The sequence below is a fragment of the Phoenix dactylifera genome, chromosome 11 (genome assembly GCF_009389715.1).
Source record: "Phoenix dactylifera cultivar Barhee BC4 chromosome 11, palm_55x_up_171113_PBpolish2nd_filt_p, whole genome shotgun sequence".
In the NCBI taxonomy this organism is placed as follows: domain Eukaryota; kingdom Viridiplantae; phylum Streptophyta; class Magnoliopsida; order Arecales; family Arecaceae; genus Phoenix; species Phoenix dactylifera.
In genome coordinates, this window is record NC_052402.1 from 2,622,203 (window position 1) to 2,647,393 (window position 25,191).

General features: G+C 37.9%; 2 protein-coding genes across 4 annotated transcripts; one reads left to right on the plus strand and one right to left on the minus strand.

The window, feature by feature from the left end:
• The first annotated feature begins 4,474 nt into the window (after nucleotides 1-4,474).
• Nucleotides 4,475-21,991, plus strand: LOC103720150 (protein ROOT HAIR DEFECTIVE 3). 3 transcript variants are annotated; one of them, XM_008809739.4, is made up of 24 exons: nucleotides 4,475-4,646; nucleotides 6,707-6,856; nucleotides 8,058-8,124; nucleotides 8,219-8,321; nucleotides 8,979-9,049; nucleotides 9,166-9,229; nucleotides 9,315-9,380; nucleotides 9,479-9,526; nucleotides 9,605-9,667; nucleotides 9,775-9,831; nucleotides 11,536-11,694; nucleotides 11,780-11,848; nucleotides 11,941-12,032; nucleotides 13,422-13,500; nucleotides 15,270-15,435; nucleotides 15,614-15,738; nucleotides 17,147-17,409; nucleotides 17,497-17,593; nucleotides 17,692-17,853; nucleotides 18,647-18,751; nucleotides 20,913-21,007; nucleotides 21,098-21,194; nucleotides 21,301-21,563; nucleotides 21,640-21,991. In XM_008809739.4, the coding sequence occupies exons 1-23, from the start codon at nucleotides 4,490-4,492 to the stop codon at nucleotides 21,529-21,531; spliced, it is 2,586 nt and encodes an 861-aa protein (XP_008807961.3). In that variant the 5' UTR covers nucleotides 4,475-4,489; the 3' UTR covers nucleotides 21,532-21,563; nucleotides 21,640-21,991. The 3 variants fall into 3 exon arrangements, with proteins under 3 accessions (XP_008807961.3, XP_038987177.1, XP_008807967.2); XM_039131249.1 differs by having other exon boundaries at nucleotides 21,632-21,971; XM_008809745.4 differs by having other exon boundaries at nucleotides 4,491-4,646; nucleotides 6,687-6,856.
• Nucleotides 21,992-22,074: 83 nt separating this feature from the next.
• On the minus strand, nucleotides 22,075-23,886 carry LOC103720165 (phospholipase A1-II 5). The gene has a single exon (XM_008809758.4). It carries the CDS (start codon nucleotides 23,709-23,711, stop codon nucleotides 22,359-22,361), a length of 1,353 nt encoding a protein of 450 aa, XP_008807980.2. The 5' UTR covers nucleotides 23,712-23,886; the 3' UTR covers nucleotides 22,075-22,358.
• Nucleotides 23,887-25,191: the final 1,305 nt, after the last annotated feature.

Here is a 25,191-nt window from a genome sequence, read left to right on the forward strand (position 1 = left end):
CAAAGAGCAGAACATGAACACCCTTTTCTACTCTTTTTCTCTTAGACTCTTGTGTTTGCAACCCTAGTCCATCCTTCGTGCAAACCAAGTGTTTTGCAGCTAGAATTTGGATCAACTTTGTCAATAAGGTTTATCGGCTTAATATTATTTACTGGAAAACAACAATTGGTTGCATGGTTAAGAAGAGTGGAATCACGCTATTGTATATCAATTGGGACTCTCACATGAGCAATATATAGGGTAAACTATGTGTAGCAGAATAATAAATAAATAAATAACTTTACTAACCTCCGTCCATTGCTGTTCAAGCACAAACATGTCACACTAGAGAGAGAGAGAGAAGAGAGAGGAGACCTCATGAGAAGAGACCCGAATCTTCTAACCTATATAGGACTTGAGTGCCACAGGCTTATTTATAATGCTAGGTTAGGGACTCGTATCCTTATTTATAAGATTTATCTCTAATAGTTTCTATCAATCACGTAAACCACCGATAAGATAAACTCTTAATAAGCTCTTAATTTGATTGGATTTAATTACCATTTAAACGAGGTTTATCTTGATATGGGATAAACTGATCAAGTGGGCCACACTAGTCTCCTAAAATTAAGAGACATGCTAACACAATAGTGAAAAAGTTTCCATCCATTCCAGATTCTATAGTGGCTATGCACTCCGATAATCCATAACTTTATATAAATTAATCAAATTACGAAACATTAACCATCGCCATTGAGCCTCCACATGATCCGATGTGTTCTATAAAAGAAGAAAACAATGTGTGATAAACGACAAGATGTGGAGTAGTTCGTCACCATACAACAGTCATGCTAGGTGTGTGAGCTCCTTTGATATCCCACATGCAGAAGGTTATGCATTGACTTAGAAATTTTGCGAGTCTCTTTGATATGGTGAGTCTCTTCAGTCCGATATTTTATTTGCCACATCTTTACTGTGGATATATTGTACAATATTATATGTTTTTTTAAATAATAACAATTTTAAGGAGATAAAATTCCATTAAGTATTCACTTTTGATAAGAAGCGTGCCATCTAAATTGTTTTAAAAAAATTAAAACTTCCTGATAGTTATTAACCATTAAGAAACCTCTATGATGTTTAAAAACAATCCCATAGAGTTGGATTTTTTTCTGAAAAGAAACATATGCAACGTTCCGACTTTGAAGAGTTGCATCCCTTCTGACTTGTACGATCTTTGGGCTCATATAAATCTAAGAAACTTCAGAAGCCGAGAAATAACTTGCTTTTTATTCCGACTTTCTATTTTATACTTTTCGTTTCTCAAACTTTCTTTTTGCATTTCATCTTTTTAGGTTAAAGATGATTAAGAATTACAATCTTACATCATCTTTGTGTTGGATATTGTATCCTAGGGATAGGATTTTTAGGAATCATTTTGCACCTATAAGAAGATAAATCACTATCTTTAAGGCAGCTTCCTGAAAGTGTCTTACTCAACTAATTTCTTTTCCTTCATTGCACTCCTTTTTATATCTTCGACTGAGCACAAGAAGATATACCCATGGCAGGCAAGAAGTTTGATCAACATGAGCAAAAAAAAAAAGAGAGAAAAATACTCAGGAGCTTGTGGTTTTTTTGTTACATCTACTTGCACGAGTAGCTTGCTTGATCAACTATGCAAACCCTAATTATTGTAGAAAATGACATCTTGATACTTGGTTGACCTGGAACTCGCCCCACTTGTTGCCCTCTTAGATTCTAAAAGCCTATAATTCGACCATCATGGCGCACCATTACCTTTTCTAGTAGGTTGACCCCCGCGTCTGAAGTCCACAAGATCATCATTTTTTTTTTTACTAGCACAAAAAAGAAGAGGGACTATGGGGAATAGGCTTGATTTCCTTGTTGCTGATAAGCTGGGCACAATCTCCAACCCTACTGCACAAAGGGCAAATTGCTCGAGCCATGAGACTCCATTGACCAGTGAGTTGTGGTTAAGACTCGCAAAATATAATCCGACCCATAAAGATATGATCAGATACGTAAACCTAATTAATGTTTGACTTGTAATAACCAGCTTTGTGTTTGCGCTAAATAGGTTTGGTCAGAAATAGATCGGCTCATTTAACCTGTTTAACATTTGGGTTGGGATTGGGTTTAAGACATTTGACCCATTTAACCCATTAAATTTAATATCCAGGTTAGGGTGGGGTCTTGTAACCTATTTAATTCGTTAAATACTTGCTTAACTTGTTTAAACCTTGCTTAATTTATTTCTGTCCAGTTTAACTCAATCCGCTTAATTTATTTAACCCGTTACAAATCTGCTTAATCTATTTAACCCATTTAACCTTACTTGACCTATTTACTAAGTGGAATATGCGAGTCGGATGGGGTTACTTGTTTAATAAATAAGTTGAGTTCAGATCTGAATTTTTGACTTATTCAATAAACAGTCTGGGTTCGGATTGATGAATTTTTGATCCGACCCGTATCTCCCTTGATCTAACCTAATTGCCACCCCTAGTTGTGGTGTCTCTATGGAGTTCTAAATAGGCTGAAGATTTATGGAAAACAAACACTCACTTAGTTGCATGTGGCTGTAATTTGCATCCATCCGACCTCTTTTGGAACAAGGTCAATCTTACGAGTTATCTAAATGATATATAGGATGCTGAATAATTTTAAAAAGATTGAAGATATTCCTCAAGATCAATTTTGATGGTAGCATACATGAGAGAGATACTTTTGATGGAGCATGTTTTATAATCAGAAGCCCTAATGGTGTTCTATTAGTTGCAGGTGGAGTCAGAATTTTTGATACATGAGATACTTTCCTTCGTTGCTATCTTGAATGGAGGTGTTTGCAATAGAAATGTACTATTTGAGCACCTTAAATATGGCCCTAGGCTAGTTGCACCATTGCATGTTGTCCATATTATTAAGATAAACAAGTTAGAATAATCTGTCGCATTCTCAGGATCATCCAAAGTGTTAGTTTTCTAACATTCTATCATGGGACGCTTCTCGTTTGGAGTCTTGCTGATGAGGAAGTGCTTCGCATCATTAGCGAAAAGATTTGCTTGACCAGGTCAATGTCATCTCTTTGCAATTTTACCCAAGGGTGACTTTTATGTCTCCTTTGATAAATTTTATTTTTGCTGGACCTAACTGGAAGTCCATTTTGTTTAACCATGGTTGAGTACTGCTCAATCCTATGCATGATGTTGAGAAAGTCCTTAGTTCCTACATTTCATCGCCCATCTTTTTCTCTCTCTACACCGGCTAAAGAAGGATGACATAGGGGGCCACACTTTAGTTTGATAAAAAAATAAAACGACCATTCCTCCAAAAATTAAAAAAAAATGCACCAATCCTGCAAAACATGAAAAATACAATATTTGTTTCTATAAAATACTCTCAATTTTTACATAAAAATATATCTATTAGAATATTTGTAAAAAAAAATTTAAGTTTCTATTTCAACGTATTTGATATATTTTATGAGTTATAATATTCGTATACAGATTTTATAAAAAAAATAATATAGAGTTATTATGTGATTTTTAAAATTACTGCAACAAAATCATACTAATAAAAAAATAATATAAATTGATATAGAATCATGCTAATAAAGAAAAATGTTATGAAATGGTGCAAGTTGTTACGTGATCTCTAGATAATACTAATAATATCAAATTCCTATTATATAATTAACTTGTAAGTCAATCAGATCATTTACAAATCAGCCGCATTTAGGCTCATGTTGATCCAATACACAGCTAGGGCGTATACCATATCTAGTAGCCATACGCGTAAATATCATGTTGTTCGCAAATCCCAATATAAAGGAGAGAGACGCCTCTTGGTTGGCCAGTTCATTCAAACTTTCGGCATCGCTTGCATTGGCGGTCACGTTATTTTAGGACCCCACCTCTTTTTTTTCTTTTTTTGCTTAAAAGGACCCCACCTCTTCGAACGTGGGAATAAAGCGAAAGGCAGGTCGGCCACACGGCCCGCGCCCCATCTAAGCTGCTTTTAGATCAAATCAACACGAACCGTCCGATCGGTACAACTCCGCCCCAAAGTAACGCTCTCTCTAATCATATCGGACAAATAAGTTCGAATTTGAATCAGGATCGCCCAATGATGCATCATTAGCTGGCTGATGGTTGCCGGTTAGGTACGAATAAATGCGATACACCGAAATAATGGTGTGAGACGTCCAAGAAGAAGGAGAGACGGAGAGAGAAAAGTGGGCGGCTCAGGACAGGTGGGCGGCTCCTGAGGTCGGTCCGTCCGTCGGTGCACGTGCCCCACTTCCCCCTACTTTCGAAGAAACTAGGATTCAAGAAAACAACCGGAAAGGAAAGAAAAAGCGAAGTGCATCAAGATTCGTACGTATTTTTCCTCTCTTTCCTCGCGGGGTCGTACGTATATTTATTTTTTTAGTCAATTTTTTACGGGGGAGGTGAATTTGGTTTCTACTAGTTTAAAGTAAGGGGCGATGGCGGTGCTGGATCGGACTCTCTCGGTCTCGCCTTTCTTTTCTTCCGCTGCCGGACACGCAGGCCCGGGTCTTGGTGTTCATCGCGAGAGGGTCTCCGTCGAGGATCTCCGCCTCTACCAACCACCGCGCCCGATCTCTCCTTTTCCTTCCGTCGGTACGGCGTCGCAAATCTCTCCGTCCCCCTTTCTATTCCAACTTCTTGGCTTTATCTGCTCCTTAACTTGCTGAAATCTTGATGCCTATTTCGATGAGATTTAGGTCCGATCTCTGTGATCACGAGGGTTCGATTGCTTTCTTCCTTTTTTTCTCATTTGTTTCCTAGTTTTCTATGTTCGTTTCTTTCAAAACTGTGGATGATGAGGTTTTATTCAGTTCGATGGAATGTTTAGGATTAGGGGTTTATCTATTAATTAGTTATCGAGATGGATTCCATTCTTGAAGGTAATTTTATTTTATTTTATTTTTATTTTGATAGAAAGATGGTTTTTGATTCATTACTGGTTTAGCGCGTCATTGCTTTTGGGTTATTCTTGAAGTGATCAAGAATTCGCTTTGAATGAAGGATTCTTTTTTTTTTTAAGGAGAGAAAGAAATTTCTCCATTTTGAGATCAAATAGGGCTCTTTTAAATGTCATGCATTATTGAGTACCTTTAAATATGCAGCTTTAATGGAACGAACTTATTGATTTGTTCTTCTGATTTTTGTGATTAATGTTTACTATAAGTAGTTGTCTGATCTCCAACACAATTGAAGCAAGAAATTCCTTGTTCTAATTCTTTTGATATCTGGAGTTTCCGGCGCTTTGATTATGTACATGAATATGTTCTTTCATACCGGTGCAATTGTCTGAGTCTCTGCCCTTCGTAAAAGATCGTCCTGGATATGTAGGGATCTTGAGGCAAGTTCATGAAAATTTTCAATCAAATCATCTAAGCATATCAAGAAAGAAAAGCCTTTAAACTTTGCCAGTAACTCCCTTATCATCGTCTGAAAACATGCTAATGATTGCCTATGACTTAGAATGGTTGACCATCGGCTTAAGGAATCTGTCACTAATTGTATTTATTCAGGAGCATGCCCTTTTAGACCACGATAATTGTTAAATTGGTGCCTTCTTAGAAAAATGGTCTTAGATATTTGTTAAATGGAATCTTGTTTCCAATTTGCGAATTCTTATATTACATATTCTTTATTTGAATCTTGTCAAAGGAACGGCTGATAAGCTCTACTCTAGATTTTTGTGTTCGATTTAATTTGTGAGCGTTCACTCTAAAGAATTGGTAGCTGGGTACCAGCATTTTGCAAAACCCAATTTTAAGCATTTGGGAAAATGGTGGGACGTTAATGATCTTTGCGATCCTGTTTTGTTAGTTTATGATTTTCAAGCTATTTTCCTTTTGTGCTTCTGAAGTTTTAGTAAGTTTCCCAGCAGTCTTACTTTATTATTTTTTTTCCTTCCTGCAACTTTTTTCCCTTCATACATGTCTCCCTTGCCATTTATTTGTGTCTCCTCTGATACTCTCACAGTATTGGAGGTAATTTTTGGAAAGAGAAAGAACATATGTATTGCTTTCCAGTGTGCCATAATGATTTTGTCAGCCTTAGACTATGGCTGGGATGATATCTAGACTTATGTTCACTGCGAATTAACACACGATACATATGCCTTGCCTATTAATCTTCGGTTCCTATGATATGGACCAGCATTGCATACTGTTCTGTGAAATTTTGATGACATGCATTTCAGGAAATATGTTTACTGTGTGATTCAATAATATCCAAAAACATCCCCGCATAATGGGACTTAAGTTCTGGCTTTGTTAAATTGAAAAAAAATTGGACAATGACACCCCTTTTCTGTTTTTAAATTCTTCTCAACTTCTCACTTTTTTTTAATAGCAAATCTCTCTCTCTCTCTCTCTGCATGTGGGCACGTGCTCTGAGCACTTTCTTTGTGTAACTGTTAGTGTCCATATGAAATCATTTACTGACAAGTTGAAGTCCTTTTCTCCCTCTCTGCTTTAGAAAGGTTGGCGAGTTTGTGCTCTAAGAGCTGCATTATTTTCTGCAATGTTATCAAATATCGAATCAGATTAATTACCCTGCTATCTTTATATTATCAGTTAACGATCATATCTTCTTGCCTCTGTGTTCTTTGAATAGAACCATAATAACTCATGATATTGTTGTTAGCTTTCCATTTTGTTTTCCAGAAATGGGTGAAGATTGTTGTTCTACCCAACTTATTGATGGAGATGGTGTATTCAATGTTGCTGGTATTGAAAGCTTTATGAAGACAGCGAAGCTGGCTGAATGTGGCTTGTCTTATGCAATGGTCTCGATAATGGGCCCTCAAAGTAGTGGTATGTTTGCTAGTCTCGTGATGCTTTTTTTTATATAAAAAAATCCATAAACTCTAATCAGCCCTCCTTGTTTTTGTTTAGTATTATTGTTTGGACAACATGTTCTGTTCGACTTTCTTATTGTTCTCATTTTCATTTTTGCATTTCTGACTTGGAATGGTGTGATTGCACATAACAAATAGAGCTTTTGGTGGCCAATACTGTAAACTATCTGAAATTTTAAAGACAAATATTTCCTGCTTTCCTGAAACCTAAAGATTGTATGCTCTCATAGTTTAAGTGTTTTGAAATTGACATATGTGATTGATGAAGAGGCTTGAGAAGAGAAGAGTTCAGGACCAGAACTCATGTGAGGTTCTTGCTCTGCAATTTTCCAGACCTAGTAAATTGAATTACAAGATTTGTTTGAGGTTATCAAATTCCATAGAAGGCTTGGTATCATGTAGGACTGGACAAGGCAAGATAAATTGTTGCCTAGGTGCTTCCGAAAAGGGAAACGAGATCAGAATTTGAGAATATCAGAGTGATGTTGTGGATCCAAATTTTCATATGATGCATGATTAAAATACCTATTCCAGGCTTTAAGGTATTTTCTGCAAAGTGTCTAAAGATAGAGGATATATATTTTTGAACTATTCTTGTTTGGTATTTGTTACACCTCAAAATCTAGATGCCTTATCTAGTAATCTTGAACCAGGAATATTTGCTTATTTTTTCTGCTGAAGGTGTTACAGTGATTGTACAAAATATAGACTTTTCCTCTGATTACTTGTGTCTAACAGCCATGCTTTTGTTGCTGCGATTGCTAGTATCGTTTTACTGCAAAATCATACTAGGCAGATCATATCATTTGCTTCATCTGTTTGGGTTAATCTTATACTGCTGGAAGTATATTCATTTTTAAATATCATGAATAGTTTATGATTCTTTAATTGTGCATTCATGCTTCAGATATTTGTTTTGGGCAAGGACAGGAAAATTGAAGCATATATTTTTGAAATAATTTCTCCAAATTATGCATTAATTAAAGTGCTTGGGAACCCATTGTCTTAATTAAGTTTCAAAAGTTACATTGGCACCTCAATAGTTGAACTTTTGCCAGCTTATGGATTTCTTATTTCCAAACATTACATACATACAGATTAGCAATGTTAAGCTGCCTGCTAGAGGTCTTTAATGTTTTTTTCTTGATCTTGGACAGGTAAGAGCACTCTTTTGAATCACCTGTTCTATACTAGATTTAGGGAAATGGATGCTTTGGAGGGAAGGCAAGTTTTTGATCATCTCCTATTCATTGTCAGCATTGCTGAATCTGTTATGTTTTGGTTGGTTTACTCAAATGAAGTGTTTTTTTCTCTTTAGGTCACAAACGACTAAAGGAATTTGGTTGGCAAGGTGTGTCGGCATTGAGCCATCTACACTTGTAATGGATTTGGAGGGCACTGATGGAAGAGAGCGAGGAGAGGTATTATTTTAGTTTATGCAATATGACTACCTCATTGTAAAATAGATTTAAAATTCAATTTGACTTTCCATATCAGCATTTTGTTTATATGTTACCCTGGATGCATACCCATTTCCTAGAGTATGTATTTCACTATGCATTATTTGGTGACTAGGAGTCTGATCAAGGCTTGTGGGGGATTTTAGTATTGTCTGGTTCAGAGTGCTTCGTATCCATTTGGTGAACTCATGATTTGGAGTATGTTCAAAAGACTTACTTGTAGGTCCTAAAGATTACAAACATAAATGATTTAAGGTGTTCAATCAAATGAGGTGGTGAATTAAAAGAAATGGACTGAGTGAAGAACATAAGAATTAGGTTCTGGCACATGCCTTTTATTTTGTCGTCACAAGAAAATATATTTTGAAATAATCTAAGATCAGAGGTTCTCCTTGTTGCTTCTTGTCAGGAAAATTTCCTACCATCCTAGTGCCAAGTTTATTTTCTTTAGCCCCCTCTTGTATTAATTACCAATTTGGTGGGTTTTGAAAATATAACTCAAAAGACTAGCATTTCTTTTTCCTTATTGTTTACATTTTCTATTGCATCACTATTCTAAATTTCTTGACCAGTTGTCTGGATACGTAAGATCTGATTCATCATCGATTTTATCTCCAGGATGATACTGCATTTGAGAAGCAGAGTGCCCTTTTTGCTTTGGCTATTTCAGACATAGTGCTCATAAATATGTAAGCCCGCTGGTCATCACACAACATGCATTTTATTTCCCCTTTCTAATCTGTTTAGATTTCTAAGTTTTGCAATAATTTAATCTCTATGTTTCTGAAATACCTTGTTAATGCAGGTGGTGTCATGATATTGGCCGAGAACAGGCTGCCAATAAGCCTCTTTTAAAGACAGTATTCCAGGTAGTTTGAAGTGTGCAATCCATGTAATTATGCAGTGCTATGAGCTTTAGTTTTTCACTTTTTCCTGTTTGTTTCATATTAACAGGTCATGATGCGATTGTTTAGTCCTCGTAAAACAACATTATTATTTGTTATACGTGATAAAACCAAGGTGCAGTTTTCTTTCCTTTGTCATAATCTGAAAAACTTTTTCTCTTATCATTCTTACATGTTTTGATTGTGCATTTTTCCCCTTTTGCATGTGACCAGACTCCTCTGGAAAATTTGGAACCTGTTCTGAGGGAAGACATTCAAAAGGTTCATGTCATCTAATGGTTGATCACTGCATATATGCAATTTCCATTTTTGGTTTTGTAACATGAAAATATTCTGCAGATATGGGATTCTGTTCCAAAACCACAAGCTCACAAAGAAACTCCACTTAGTGAATTTTTTAATGTAAGCTACCATTAATGAGTGATATGAGATAAAGATTTTTTATATTCATCCATTGCTCATGAAATTGCATTTGCTACTCTATTATCTAATTTGATATAATTACCCAGGTTGAAGTTGTGGCTCTTTCAAGTTATGAAGAGAAAGAAGAGCTATTCAAAGAACAGGTGCATTATCACATATGGGCACTGCCTGTCATTCTACTAAATGAATTCAACTTACCATTTTTTTGGAGTTCTTGCTATGCTTTATTGCCTTATTTATCACTTGGATGACATGCTTATAGGTCAAGGTTTTAAATATTGTGGGATTGAGCCATCCCGGTTTTTCCACATAACGAGGCACCCCATGCCTCTACACTTGGGACGGTGGATCTCCCATCCTATCCTTGCCCATTACCCGATTTGTCCTGTACCAACACTCAGCATGCCTTTTATTGACACTTGGGATGGTGGGTCGCCCTGCCATCCTATCAGTTTTTAAAGCCTTGTCATAGGTCAGAACATATGTTTCTTGCATGGAACAATTCAAATCAAATTGCTGCATGGCTTTATGACACTGGTATAGAGCACTCACTTGCCATGAAATAGCAAGCTCTACAAGCTCCAATAAAGACAGCATGGGGCGATTTTTATGAAATTAACAACATGCAATGTAAAATAACAGGAAGGGAGTTGGACTTATTGTATCATGGGTTTAGAATAGCCTTAGATTACTTCTAAAAGGAGCACATACACCCAAACCTACAAAATGGCTGTGAATATAAGAGAAATGGTGGGAGGAAAGGAGTCACAGGATTTAAAAGTACCTCATTACTAAGTCACTGTAGAGAGAACTGGAGTGGGACTATTTCCAACCTCCAACTACTTTTATATAGAAGATAAAAAGGTAAAAGTAAATTCATCATAAGTGAGAACTCAATGGAATTCGTAGTTTAATTCTTGAGTAGAAGTTGGTCAACTCAGTGTCTGCAACCAATAGTTTGCATTGTTAATTGATGGATGCAGTTTCTTTTAGAAGGTAGAAAAACTTGGACATTCCAATTGAAATTCAAGGAAAGGGATCTAATGTAAAAATGAGCCCTAGGCCTATAAATAACTAAATAAGAGAGGTTGCTTTTAGCATAAATTTTGCTTCCCTTTTCAAAACCAGCAGGTAAGAAAGATATTTCACCAGATTGCATCATCAGCAAGCCTTGTTATCTAGAAGATTAGTCTTGACAGCTGGCCAGAATCACCCCTGTTGAAGCATTGTATCATCCACTTTAAACGGCTGCCTTTTGGGAAAAATAAACCTGCAGTTAATCAAAATTTTTAGGCCTGCTGCTTTAATTAATTAACAAGTCTTTTGTTATAGTTCGTGCATGAGATGATATGTTGAACTGTCAAGAGCATTTGGTAATATAATAATCAGGGGATTATTGTGACCTTCTTTTGTATGATGTTGTAGAAAATATTATTACAGTCCATGTAATTTATTTGCAAGAGTTCTTAGTATTTTCAAGTAGGCAGTAGTTACTATTAAAACATAGAATTCTAATGCTTCAGCTGAAGCCATGACAATAATGTCACCTGGCAAGGGAATGTTAGGTTGTGGAGCCATTTTGTTTGCATGAGTGTTCAGAAGAACCATGCTTACCAGCCTTACCTAATTCTTGTTGTTCTAGTATGATTTAAAGCTTCACCTTGCACTCATATCCGAGGCCAAGTAGACGTCATACTCACAAAAGCATAAGTTCTTCGATTTGAAAAATGAAGTGCTCAGTCAATTTGAAATGATGCAAATTTCCCTTTACTCTAGTTGTCATCCATTGGTTGACTAGGATAAGTTTTGTGTGGTCACTTATTAATTTTATGGTGTAATCAATGAAGGTTTCAAGTTTAAGGCAAAGATTCTTTCATTCTGTTGCTCCTGGCGGACTTGCTGGGGATCGCCGTGGGGTTGTTCCTGCTTCAGGATTTTCATTTAGTGCACAACAGATCTGGAAAGTTATAAAGGAGAATAAGGACCTTGATTTGCCTGCACACAAGGTGATGCTTTGTTTACTTTCTTGATTGCAGAATTGAATTTCCAATGATTATTGGTTTAAATTTTATCTTGCCTCTTTGTTTATAGGTTATGGTAGCCACTGTACGCTGTGAAGAAATTGCTGATGAAAAGCTCGTTTATATGAGAGCTGATGATGTAATATATGTTCATTCTGCAATTCATTTCTATATATTCTTTACATGAAATTTTCAAACTTGAGTGGTATATAATTCTTTGTTGCACTATAGGAGTGGCTTCAACTTGAAGAGGCTGTTCAACTTGATATAGTACCAGGGTTTGGGAAGAAGCTTACTGCGATCTTGGACAAGTGCTTGTCTGGGTGAGCATCCTTATTATTTAAAATTATATGCTATATATTTTGCTAAATTTAATGGTTCAGATTGTGACTGGCAAAAACAATCCAATGTTCTGATTAGTATCTATAGATTTTGGGGTTTATGGAGATTCTTGGTGGTTGGACCAAGACTTTTTGAACAACGGGAAAAAGATTGAAGTGTCTATGAAATAATCCAGTAAGAGGATTCCTAGAGAAGTGATGCCTGTAGTATAAATTAAATAAATTTGTGTCCTGATGGAAAAATATAAATTAAGGGAGCAGGCAAATTCTCATCATGTTAGGTGAGAAATTCAACATAACTTGGACAGAAGAGCACAATAGAAAACCTAAACATTTGGGAAGAAACTTTCTGTTTTGTTTTGGAAATATCAGTATTAATTTGTCTGCTTTAAACTCTAATCTTGATAAATTTTATTGTTCCGTTAATCCTCTATATTTAGGACTAGTCCTCCCACAAGATTTTTTTTTTTTAAAAAAGAAACTCCCACAAGAAAGTTATCTTCTGAATTATTCAACCTTTTGTAAAACTAAAGAGTGATAGAGATGGGCATATTTAACAAAGTGTATAAGTTGGTGCACTGGGGCATTTAGTGATGGAGAACTACTTATGATGGTATGGATGTTTCCCTTGTTGACTGGAGGAGGCTCGAGTAGGAAGTTGGCCTGTGTTTGGTGTAGTTTAGGGAAAAGGAAGCATAGACCTAGGAAAGGCTTTTATGGATATCTTGTGAAAGGATAAAAGGAAATTGTAATGTTTCAATCTTTGTAGGAACCAATGCTGAAGGATGATTCTTAAAGCTGACCCAAATGAATGGAACAAGGCTTGTTGGTTGTAGTATGCTTTGAAATATAATTTTCTTGATATTATAACACCTGGACAGACAATGATGCTTCATGACACTTCCAAGCACTTCATATAGACAAAGCATGATGTAATATTCCCATGTCAATATGCGACAGTTCTAACGAAAGATTTCAAGTCTAATGCTATATATAGCAAAGATCTTGTTATGATTAGAGTTTTATGTTGCTAATAGTACCATAGGGACATAACTATATAACTATTGTTCTTGCCTTATTGGGATTGGTTGATTTGTCCCACTAGATTACTCTGGGGACTTTGATGCTTGCCACTTGCATTATGTGCTTGAGAAGAACTGGTTATGATAGTTCCTACAACCAAATGTAGCTCATCAAGTGTCCATATTTCTATCAGACCGTCCCATAAATAGATTTCATTTTTAAGTTTAGAGGATGGTGGAAGTGATTTATTCTTTGGACACTTAATAACACCATCAGAAGGTTGACTTGCTAATGCCTATGTTTCTAGTCATGTTACTGAGCTGTTAAATTTATTCTATTTTTTTGCAGGTATGATATGGAAGTTATTTATTTTGATGAAGTTGTCAGAACTACAAAGAGACAGCAACTTGAATCAAAACTTTTGGAGGTATTATTGAACTATGTAGAATTTTTTGGCTATACTGAGTATCAGCATGCAGTCCAAGTCAGTGTGCTATTAATGTTACTTATGTCATAAAAAATAGTGGTACTGCATAAATATAAAAGACCTCTACCATACAATCATGTAATCCATGTCCCTGCACTCTCCTAGGATTTGTATTTATTTACTATAACTTTTATATGCTTTTGCTCGTACTTTCTTTTAAATATCTGATAATTTTCTTTTCTTGTTCATCTACTTTTAATGCTGCTAATACATAATATCTGTATTGACATTAAATCATGCTTGGCTTGCTGAGTTCCTCAGTTGTATTTGGATGATATAAATTAAGATGATGGCTTTGGCATATCTGTAGAATCTTTAACTCTTGATGAAGCATGTGATATTCTATGTGGAGAAGTCCTTAGCACAATTATCTAATATTGGGGATACAAGGGATACCTTTAAATGTTGATTTGTAGAATGGATCTGTTCATGTGTAACTTCACGGCAGCCCCAACTTCCATGTTTGAATATCAGTAGTTTATAGATAATATGTTTTCCTTCTAGCAGTAATATCATTATTACATTCTATAAAGAGCTTGTTCTGCTCTTGGATTCTTACAAATAATTATCCATCTTCTACTGTGGTGGGATATAACCAAGTTCTTCAAGCTTGCCTCCCAATGGGAGCTTTGCCTGGTTGAATTCGCATAGGGAGAATCGCCTATTTTGAGAGATTTTAGCTTCTTATATCAATTATATAATTTAGAAGAGATGCAAGGATGTTCCAATGATAGGCTGAAGAGTTGATAGGCATCCATGTGTGTTCATTGTGAAATTTTCATATGTTTTATTAAATCATGCTTCTGCATTCTTGAAATTTATAAAGAAGTATCAGTAGTCGAAAATGGCAAGGGTCTTAAGCTGCACTTGAATTAAACTTTAGTAATATTTCCTTAAATCACAAACTCAATATGATTATACAATTCAGCTTGATGAGGCATGAAAGACCCTGACCAAACTGTGACTTGGAAATTCTAAGCTAGCTGAGACTTGAATACTTGAAATATTGAAAATTTTCTTCCAATTGGCCAGGCTAGATTTTCCTGCATAAAAAAAGGTTTACCAGTTTCAACCTTAGTTCATGCAGTGATAATGGGTGCTGGAGCTGTGATGAGGGATCGTCTGTTACAAACTACGGAGTGTCACATGCTTGTACAACGCATATAGATGTGCATGCGTCTGTTCTGCATGCAATGATGGTCCACATTGTGTTGAGTCTCAGATGATCGTACATATGCTTGGAGATCTGTTCTGCATTCAACTTGAGATCTGCTATGCTTGGTGGGATAATTGGAAATGATATTAAGTAATAAGCTTGCCTTACTGAACTGATGTTAATAATATTCTCAGGGCACAAATGTTTAGCAGTTATTATCTTATCGAGTGTAGGGTTCATTATAGCACCATGGAATGACATACTACATGTGTGAAATGTATCTTATGATTGTCAAATATAAGGTGAGGTATATGAGACTAGCTATATAATATTACTTAGCTCAAATAAAGAGTGGATTTGCTTTTCTGAAGCAGGAATCATTGGGGATTTGCAAGCTTTCTACAACTTAGGTTTTAGCATATTATTTTATAAGTTGACTCAAAGTACTATTGTTCTTTAATGTTGTTTTGACATATGATTTGATTCATTATAAGTGTACTAGTTATCTTATTGCCTGTTGTTTCTCATGGACCGCAATTGCTGTGCTTTTTAGATGGTCCATCCTGCTTACCAATCTATGCTGGGGCATCTACGGTCTAAAACTCTAGATGATTTTAAGGAGGCTTTTGACAAGGCTCTGGAAAGAGGAGAAGGATTTGCTGTTGCTGCTCGTGCTTGTATTCAATCCTTCATGTTAAAATTTGAGAAAGGCTGTGAAGGTAGTTCTTAGAGAATTCAATTATATAACTTGTTTTCATGTTTTCCCATTCTTTACATGAAATACCTTATCATTGCCTTGTTATGTGCTATTTACATATTTTTTGTCTGTGCAACAATCTAATAGTTTTGTTTTCCATTTTTCCCCTGTTGGTGGATCACTACCTACTGAGATAACAGATGCAGCTATTGAACAAGCAAAATGGGACCCTTCCAAGGTTCGGGATAAGCTTCGGCGTGATATTGATGCACATGTTGCTTCAGTTCGTGCTGAAAGACTATCTGAACTCAGTGCTCAATATGAGGTATTTTGGCCTTTTTAAAATTAAATACCAGGATAGGGGAATGCTAACTGCACATGGGAGTACAAATTAATATTGTATGTTATATCAATGAATATAGTTTCCAGCAAGATTCACCGTCTCGGTACTGGCCTCCGTACCGGTGCCACACTAGCATAGTATCGGTATGGTACGGTACGGTACGGTATGCATTTTTTTTTGATATACCGAGTGTCGGTACACCACCGGTATCGGTACGTCCGGTACTGTCCGATACGGTATGGTGCTCCCTGTACCGTCTAGTTTGGTACGGTACGACATACTATATTCCAGGAACATGTTTCTTAAGATATTAGTAGTTTTCCTAAGTTTGCTTTCCAATTTAGAAAACTTTTATAGTTACAGATTGAGTTTTAAAAATTCTCATTAATGAAAAATCTGCCACTGTGTTGCATATGTATTTATGCATGTTATCATTGCATACCTGTTGTGTGCATCTGTGTGCATGCAATGGGCATCTTCAAAAATTGTTATGGGACCAAATATAACATGATAACAACCATCATTTTAAACCATCATACAGACTGATTGCTTTACATACAATCAAAATGATGGTTTTTCTTTTCCTTTATTTTTCTCCTTTTTCTTGGATCAGTTCCATCATAGGCACCCACATATTTTTTTGAACTGCCACAGTACACCTGAAATTTCATGCATTTATTTGGTCTATACAACGAAAGACGAATAACAAAAATCTAACGTCCCTGGTGGAGAGATTTCAAATAGAAAGTCTAAGGTGCTTGGTTTTGCAGTCTCCACCCCCTCCATATTGTATCTCATAAGTCCCTTTTAAATCACAACCATTGAACCACGAAACTTCCTATGTTCCCACTTTCTTTTTTTCTAAATCATTACTCTTCCTTAGTTTCTCTTCCTCTTCATTCAGGGTCATCCATCTGTTGTTCCTTTTCTCATTGGATATAGTAGACATTAGAGGACAGATAGAAGCATCTGTGGGGAGGGTTGAGACAGAACCCTGACATTATCAGATATGATAGTGTGTCTGTGCATTTGAAGAATGACGAGAGAGGATCAGAGCATGGGGGTGAGAAAAAGAAAAGAGGAGGAGAAAGGGGAGGGCATAATCACAATTTGAGATTGAGCCATGGGAAAGCAACATGGAAGATGACAGATTATGAAAATTAGACATGTAAAATAGGTTTTCTGTTCCTAACATTCACCAAAATACCCTTTTGGAAGATGCTTTTAAAAAATTTACGAAAAAGCTAATGGCATTTAGGGGGCAACTTTTGAAAGGGCGCTGATAGGATATTTTGGGAAGAAAAGTTGTCAATACTTAAGATGGTCATCATCTCATAGAATGTAATTGTAGGTGCAGCCATTAATTAATAAGGATCTGATATACGTGCAGGGGCAGCTGAATAAAGCTCTTGCAGAACCTGTGGAAGCTCTCCTTGATGCAGCTAGTGATGATTCCTGGCCAGCAATAAGAAAACTTCTCCAGCGTGAAACTAAGTCAGCTATCTCTGGTTTTTCTTCTGCCCTCTCAGCATTTGATATTGACCAGGCAACTACAGATAAAATGCTAGCAAAACTGGAGGAATATGCTAGAAATGTTGTTGAATCTAAAGCTAAGGAAGAAGCTGGAAGGGTCTTGATTCGTATGAAGGACAGGTAGTGTGTTTTCCTCCTTTTATTTTTCCTTTTAGACTCCATTGCCCTTTGTTTTCTGAATTAGGTCAATTTTGTTGCTTTTAACAGGTTTACAACATTATTCAGTCGTGACTCTGACTCAATGCCAAGAGTTTGGACAGGGAAGGAAGACATCAGAGCAATTACAAAAACTGCTCGTTCTGCAGTATGTCACAGTAACTTTGTTGTAAATATAATATTATTATTTTGATACTGCGAATTAAATTTGTAATATGAGTATTTAAGCAAAAAGGTTCTTTGCAGTCCTTGAAGTTGCTCTCTGTAACGGCCGCAGTTCGTTTGGATGATGAGACTGATAACATTGAGAATACTCTCTCACTTGCTCTGGTGGATACTGCTAAGAGTGGCAATGTAAATAGAAGCATCCAATCATCTGATCCACTGGCTTCAAGTACATGGGAAGAGGTGATCAATTTTATAGTCAGCTGTTTTGATATCTTCAGGACATTGATATGTGCTCAATAATCATGTCTTTGTCAGATAATTTGTTTAGCGTTGAGTATCAGATTCCACCACTTGCATTTGGCAAATAAGATGTGCCTATTTTGTATAACCTGGTTTGTATTTTCTATTAGATTTTTATTCAAACTAATATTAGCTATACTTCAGGTTCGTAGAGCTTTTCTTGGACTACCCATGGTGCCATGATATTGTGTTTTTGTATATTAATAATTTTGACCTTCCATTTTATAAGCTATTAGCCTATGATACTCTGATCGGGTCATTGTTTTTGTTTGGGGGTCAACAGTGCTTGTGCGAAATTTAGTCTCGAATCTCACTGGTTCCAGTTACAAGTAACCTGCCTTTGCTGTTCAACATCAGAAGAAATTCTTGTTGTTGTGGATAAATGAGGCCAAGATCTATGGCCTAACTATAGCGTATAGACTGTCTTTGCAACCTCAAAAATCTTATATATATCAAATACAAAACTTCCAGTTACTGCACAAATTGCATGTACAGAGATTGCACTCTGTTAGGCCCCAACTATGTAGTTTGCATTTAATGGTCTCACTTTTGGAGATATTGAAAATTGCAATAATTGTGATCATCTTTCTTCAAGCATGCAAATTTTACCATGCAGTTTTCATTTTGAAAGCAAAAATGGCATTATTTTCTGGCATATTCTATTTTCTTGAGATGTCTACTCTCTTAATTATGGTATAATCATTTAGGTTGATGTGTGCTGTTTTTTCACCAGGTTCCACCAACAAAAACTTTGATTACACCAGTCCAATGCAAGTCTTTGTGGAGACAATTTAAAGCAGAAACTGAGTATACTGTAACTCAGGCCATTGCTGCTCAGGTATATTCTCTTATATTTTTGACATAGTTTATGTTGTTTACCCTATCTATTCAAATTATGGATGCCCATTTGAAAAGAAAATGCTTTAGATGTGTTTCTGGAGATTTGATATTTTCTACTGCTACAGTTATATGGTGATAACTCAGCTTGGTAATATTTATCAAAATTTGATTGATTTGTCAAATGCTGATATAAGGTGTCCTCTGGGAATGGGATTCAAAAACATGTACCTTCTCTTAAAAAAAAAAACGTTTATGCTGTCATAGCTAGAGCAGAATTATCTGTGGCTGGGAGATGAAAATCACCATGCCTTTCAGTTTGAACTAAAGAATTTTGCCTGGTCTGGAATTTGTCTCATCCATCTGAATGTTGACTGACTTTTTCACATTATGGGTCTGCCATTGGCTTACAGTTTCACTATTCTCAGAATTGGCTGGCTATCATTAAATCTATTGTATAAATGCTATAGTTTACAAATGAACAGAAAACTCTTGCTTGGTGAAACAAGGAAGAAGAGTTCTGTTAGCAATAATTTGATATAAAACTAAGTAACTAACTATATTACAAATTTAAACTGAAGAATTTCCTCTTGTGAGTGAATTTCCTCTTTCGTATTCTGTATATCACATTTTATCGTTATCTCAGGCATTTCTTATCCATAAATTGCATTAAATTTTTTGAAACAGTTGCACTCTTTATTGTGGTCCTTGTGGTGGATTAATGCCATGAATATTACACCACAAATATAAAACAAGTAATTGGTAGAAAAGCAGGCACACATACATGCATGCACACAAACTTATGTCCTTGCTCTCATTTCTAACTTTTACGGGACTTAATTTATAAGAAGACATTGTGGTGATACAGTAGGATTGTTATTTTGTGTTGTTAGATCATCAGTGGTAGGGACTCAATACATGAGGAACCTGGCTCTTTCAGCACCTCATCAACTGTCAACCCCCTGTAAACATGATTAATAGGTGCCTTCTGATATCTGATTTAGGACTCAAAACTACCTGTCATTATCCAAGTTTTTGGCTGGCTGCCAACCTTGTGAGTCCTTACAGACCTTCTGAAGGGAGGTTGGAGTTTGGCAGGCAGCGTATGCTTTATATTTGTTAGATCATCAAAAGGAATTTTAAGGACTTGGAGGTTAAGTAACCTGGCTTTTGCTGGACCTTATCAGCAACTGCCAGCACACTGCAATCATGAGTAATAGTTGTTGGAGTTGGTGGTTTAGCTATCTGATTTTTGAAACCTCAAACTCCACCGGATAACAAAGTCTTCGGCTCTTTGACCAACAGCAAACTTTGTGAAGTAATCCTTAACAACTTCACAAAGAGGGCTTGGTGTTTGGCAGGTACAATGTAATTTGTGGTTGAGAGTGAAGCCATCAAGTCATCTACTACCTATCATTACTCTATGGGGGGGCTAATAGAGTCTTTGGATGAGAATGGAGATTTTTTCTTTGTTTGCTTTTTGATAAAATATGAACTTCGATAACTTTTTGATGAGTGGGGAAGTTTTTCTCTGAAATTTTAAGAGGGTCTAATTAGAGTTCACTAGTATATTTAAAGCGAAAATGGGCAGGTGTAAAATGCCTTGTTAGGGTCAAATTGGCCGAGTTCTAGATTTTATCAAGTATAGTGTTTTAGAGGCGACCTGATCAGGCCCCTTTGTTCTGGTCTTTGGGGTTCCTTTTGGCTTGTATGCATTTGCTCTAGTTTCACACTCACCACCTTGGCATGATATGTAGTCTTTGTAATGTTTCTTATTTTGCTGTAATTTATAAAAAGGCAGAGATGCAAAAGATGGTAAATTTGCGGTGACAAAGAGCAGATATTTGTGCAATTTTATTCTCTTATTTCTTCAAAAATGGTATTTTTCTGAAGCAATTGATATTTACTACTTCTAAGCAATATGTAATCTTGAGGTCTATGCTATTATTATTGTCACATTGTGGATTGTACACCTTACTAACATATTAAATACGTATCTACATAATAGTTGGTAGTTTTCTTTTATAAATATTATAATGTTTCTTCCATATGTCTTGCACAGTGGTAATTTTAAGATGCCAATGATAGCTCTAGTCAGCAATATAGTCTCATCATGCGACAAGACCTTTACATGGAACTTGTTTGTTGACGCTTTATTTCAGGAGGCCAATAAGCGCAACAACAACTGGTTACCTCCTCCATGGGCGATAGTTGCCATTCTTGTCTTGGGATTCAATGAATTTATGACACTTCTAAGGTAATTTACTTGAACTTATGAGTTGAATATATCTTGCAAAACTCATACTCTTCTGACTTGAATTAAATCTCTGTTGTTTTGCTGATGCAGAAATCCTTTTTATCTTGCTGTGATATTCGTTGCCTTTCTAGTGGGCAAGGCCGTCTGGGTCCAGCTAGATATCTCAGGCGAATTCCGAAATGGCGCTGTGAGTGTTTGAATAAAAATCTAATTGCACTCTTCTTTTTTTTTGGCCGAGCTGAAAAGACCTTTCTAGTTCTGATTTTGTGTATTTGCCTGCATTATCGTGCCAGCTCCCTGGTCTCCTATCCTTGTCCACAAAGTTCATCCCGACGTTAATGAACATCCTAAAGAGGCTAGCGGATGAGGGCCAAAGACCTGCAGCTCCAGAAACCCGGAGGAACACGGAAGTTGATTCAAAAAGCTTCAGGAATGGCGTATATAGTAATTCAACATCTGATGCATCTTCGAATATATCCTCATCAGAGAGCGGGCCAGAGTACTCGAGCCCCTTGGCACAATGAATTAGCGTGAGGGATAGCTAGCCATTAGAATAATATATATATATATATATATATATATATATATATATATATATATATATATATATATATATATATATATATATATATATATATATATATATATCCCATTTGTTGTGTTTCTCTCTGGTTTTTTTAGAATTTTAGCCAACTGCAAGAGCCTCCCTTTTTGCTGAGATGCCCTTTTCCCAGGCTAGGGTTGGAGCTAAGGAATGCATTTAGATTGTGAAGTTGTGAGACTTGGCTGTACGAGAGAGAATTGAATGTTAGTTTTATAGGTTTTTTTTTTTTTCTCGGGTGAGGGGTTATACGTTGTTAAGGAACGGCCCCATAACAAATAACTTTAATTTCTTATTTTGCGTTGTTTCTTGTTTTATATGTTTACCTCGGTAATGACAGATGTATTAAGCTGATTTGGTTTCTATGAAGTGTTTGTCTCGGATCTCGGTTTGGAATAGCCGACCCTAGGGTTTTTCAAGTGGGGTTATTATATATATTTCCCTCTGGTAGCCCATTCTCGTGTGCTAAAAACATTGCTCAAGAAAGCACAGATATATTACACGGACGGCAGAATGCCCCCTGCGGCCAGATGGAAGAAAAAAACAAGGAGGACGACCAGACCGGCATCCTAAAGGAAAAAATAAAGCAACCAGCGTCCTCGGTTGGGGAGCGTATGAATCCAAATCACGTCGTCAGCAGATAGTAAAACAAACAAACCACAGCAGAAGGAAATAAGCAATCCATCCCAAAGCAATAATCATACCTGAAGCGTCCGCCACCCTACCAAAGACATGATCAAACGCAAATAATCAGCGCGCCCCTCGAAAACAGGAAGCGAACCGTTTTCCGTAACCGGATTTCCTCTTGTTGACGGAAACCTTCTTCCCGTCGGTCAGCCCCGGCGCACTCACAAGATCACCAGCCGCCGCCTTGAAAGAAGGCGGGACAGGGAGGTCCTCCGCCGCCGGGGGCGCCAGATACCAGTCCCCATCCTCGCCCGGCACCATCCCTTTATTCTGCTCCACCCACCACGACCCCGGAATAAGGTACTCATCCTTCAAGTACTCGCTCGACTTGTTCACGAGCGCTATGCTCCTCTTCACCTTGAACTCGAACTCTCCATCCTCTCCATTCCACCCCGCCACAGCCTGCAGAATCCCTTGCAAATTATGCCAATCGCTCGGGTTCTTGGAATCTTTCAAATACGGCGATTTCCGAGCGTCGACGACCAGCTCCTCTCCAGTGTACACATAGCCCAGCAACCCACTAGGATACAGTGGAATCAAATCTATCTTGTTCTTGACACGCAGCACCCTAAGATTCGGCAACTTCTCCAGTCTATCATTGAAGGCCTTGTTTCCAATTTGTGGGCTTCCAAACACCATCGCACAGACTTGGACATGGCTGTTCTCTCCGATCTTGGATAAGCCATTCTCCACCATATCGAAAGCGCTCAGAATGGCCAAGCTCGCTCCCAAGCTATGGCCGACGCAGATTATGCTGAGGCTCTCGTTCTTGTATTGCTCCACGAGCGCTCTTATCCTGGCTAGGAGCTGGTCCCTCGCGCTCTCTTTGTTGAAGGGAGATTTCGGGTTGCTCGAGGTGTAGATTACATACCAGCCCTTCATGACCTTGGGAACTTCGTCATCATCGGCCGAGCCTTTCTGGGTGGAGGAGAGGATGGAGTCGATGGGGACGAGCTCAGGCTGGAAGACATCGACCCACTCCAGAGTGCGAATGGTGCCGCGCCACGCGACGTAGATCTCGCGGCGGCCGGTCTTGAGGGCGGCGGCGTCGGAGGAGATGGCGATGTAGCCGATCCAGTTGGACTCTTTGCTCCAGGCCTCGTCGGAGCGGGAGAAAAGGAGGAAGCCGTCGGGGAGGTCGATCTGGGAGGTGGCGTAGAGGTACTCGGCGACGGAGAAGTCGGCGGCGGAGGGGAAGAAGACTCTGCTGAGGAGGGTGGATTTGGAGTAGCGGCAGCTGCCGCAGTACTTGGAATGCTGGTCGCTGTTGAAGGAGTCGTAGGTGACCTGGCAGAGGTCACCGCACTGGAGGAGGAGGCGCCGGAGCGAGACGTCGAGGGGGTCGAGCAGGCCGGCCCACTGGTTGGAGCCCAAGAGATCCTGCCATGAGGGGGTGGCGGCTCCGTCCTTCGCCATTAATTCTCAAGCGTTCGCGTCGCAGGGAACCAAGGGGTTTGTGACTTCGCTTGGAGCTGAAGTAGAAGAAGATGAATATGATGACCGAGAATGGGTTCTTTGCTTCGTTGCTGGGGATAAGGGAGGGTTGGTTGTGGGAGGGAAAGGCACGAATTTTGCTTTCAGATAGAAAGTCGGACGGCAACTTACATAAAGCGGCCCGTCTCAACCGCCTTCGCGGAAATCCAAGGTTGGATTGCGCAAATAGAGTTCGGAGTGCTTGGAGATCTGTGCAAGCGGGGCATGATCCAATGGTCAACCTTGCAAAAGAAAATCCATCATTCTTTCGTGCCAAAGATACAACCCGAACCGGGTTTAGGGATCCTCGTGTTATACTGCAGATTCCGTCTCAATTAGGTCAGATTGAGCTTAGGTCCAAGTCGAGCTAAGCTAATCTGACTCACATCGAACTACCTATCTTTTGATCGATTTAGCTGTAAGCCTTTGGGATTACTCTTGGATTGTTGAACTAATCTCCACAAGATTGAGTCAAATCTAATCGGATTGGGTTCCATGATGGATTGGATGTGGAATTTCGACTTGAGTTCCGCATTGAGACTCTAGAGTTAATTTAGGTACGAAACATGTTTAAGTTGGATCCGACGTACAGGACGGATCTAGAAACCTAACCCATTTGCATACCTGCTCAACAGAAAGATTAATTATTCTAGTTTCTAGAAATCTCTCACTTTTTTTTTTTGGATGAAAAAATCTTACTTTTTTTTGGTGAAAAAGTCTTTCATTTTTTTTTTTGGTAAATACGGTAATTTATATATCTCTAACTTGAGTACATCCTGCCAAATCATGAGAAAGTAAAAAGTATAAAGGAGAGAAAATGTCCTGCTGAGGGAATCTCTCACTTTCGGAGCCAGCCTGTAGGCTAGGGAACGAAGACAGTGGCAGCCTCTTTAGAGAGATTCGGAGACTGGCTCAGGAGTTCGGTGGCTTCCAGGTAGCCCACGTATTTCGGGAGGCGAACAGGGCAGCAGACTGGGTCGCCTCTTTCGTCGCACGGCATTCTGGGGAGTTCCTTTGGACATCTATAGGAGATATTTCTTCTGATCTGTACTCTTTACTTTATTGTGATCTGGCAGGATGTACTCACTTTAGAGCTATATAATTTGCCGTGTTGACGACGACGACAAAAAAAAAAAAAAAAAAAAAAAAAAAAAAAAAAAAAAAAAAAAAAAAAAAAAAAGAAGAAGAAGAAGAAGAAGAAGAAGAAGAAGAAGACAGTGGCAGCCCGCCTGCACGTTCGGAACGTGACGGTGGGCCACCCTCCGGGCCCATGGATGTGATGTGATGGAGTTGGTCCAACATCACCATCATGCAGTGCACCCCCGAGGCAGGTAGACTGAGATGCGCGACCCTACCATTACCCAGCCTTTATCCTCTCCATTTCTGAACGGGTTCCATAGACCCTTCTCTGCCAGACTCCTTA

Bases quoted from the DNA above. Each gene is read 5' to 3' on its own strand.
- LOC103720150 (XM_008809739.4), top strand. From the start codon at position 4,490: ATGGCGGTGCTGGATCGGACTCTCTCGGTCTCGCCTTTCTTTTCTTCC. The intron at 9,230-9,314 runs GTAGTTTGAAGT...TCATATTAACAG, and splicing joins TTTTAAAGACAGTATTCCAG to GTCATGATGCGATTGTTTAG. The intron at 9,527-9,604 runs GTTCATGTCATC...AATATTCTGCAG, and splicing joins TGAGGGAAGACATTCAAAAG to ATATGGGATTCTGTTCCAAA.
- LOC103720165 (XM_008809758.4), bottom strand. From the start codon at position 23,711: ATGGCGAAGGACGGAGCCGCCACCCCCTCATGGCAGGATCTCTTGGGC.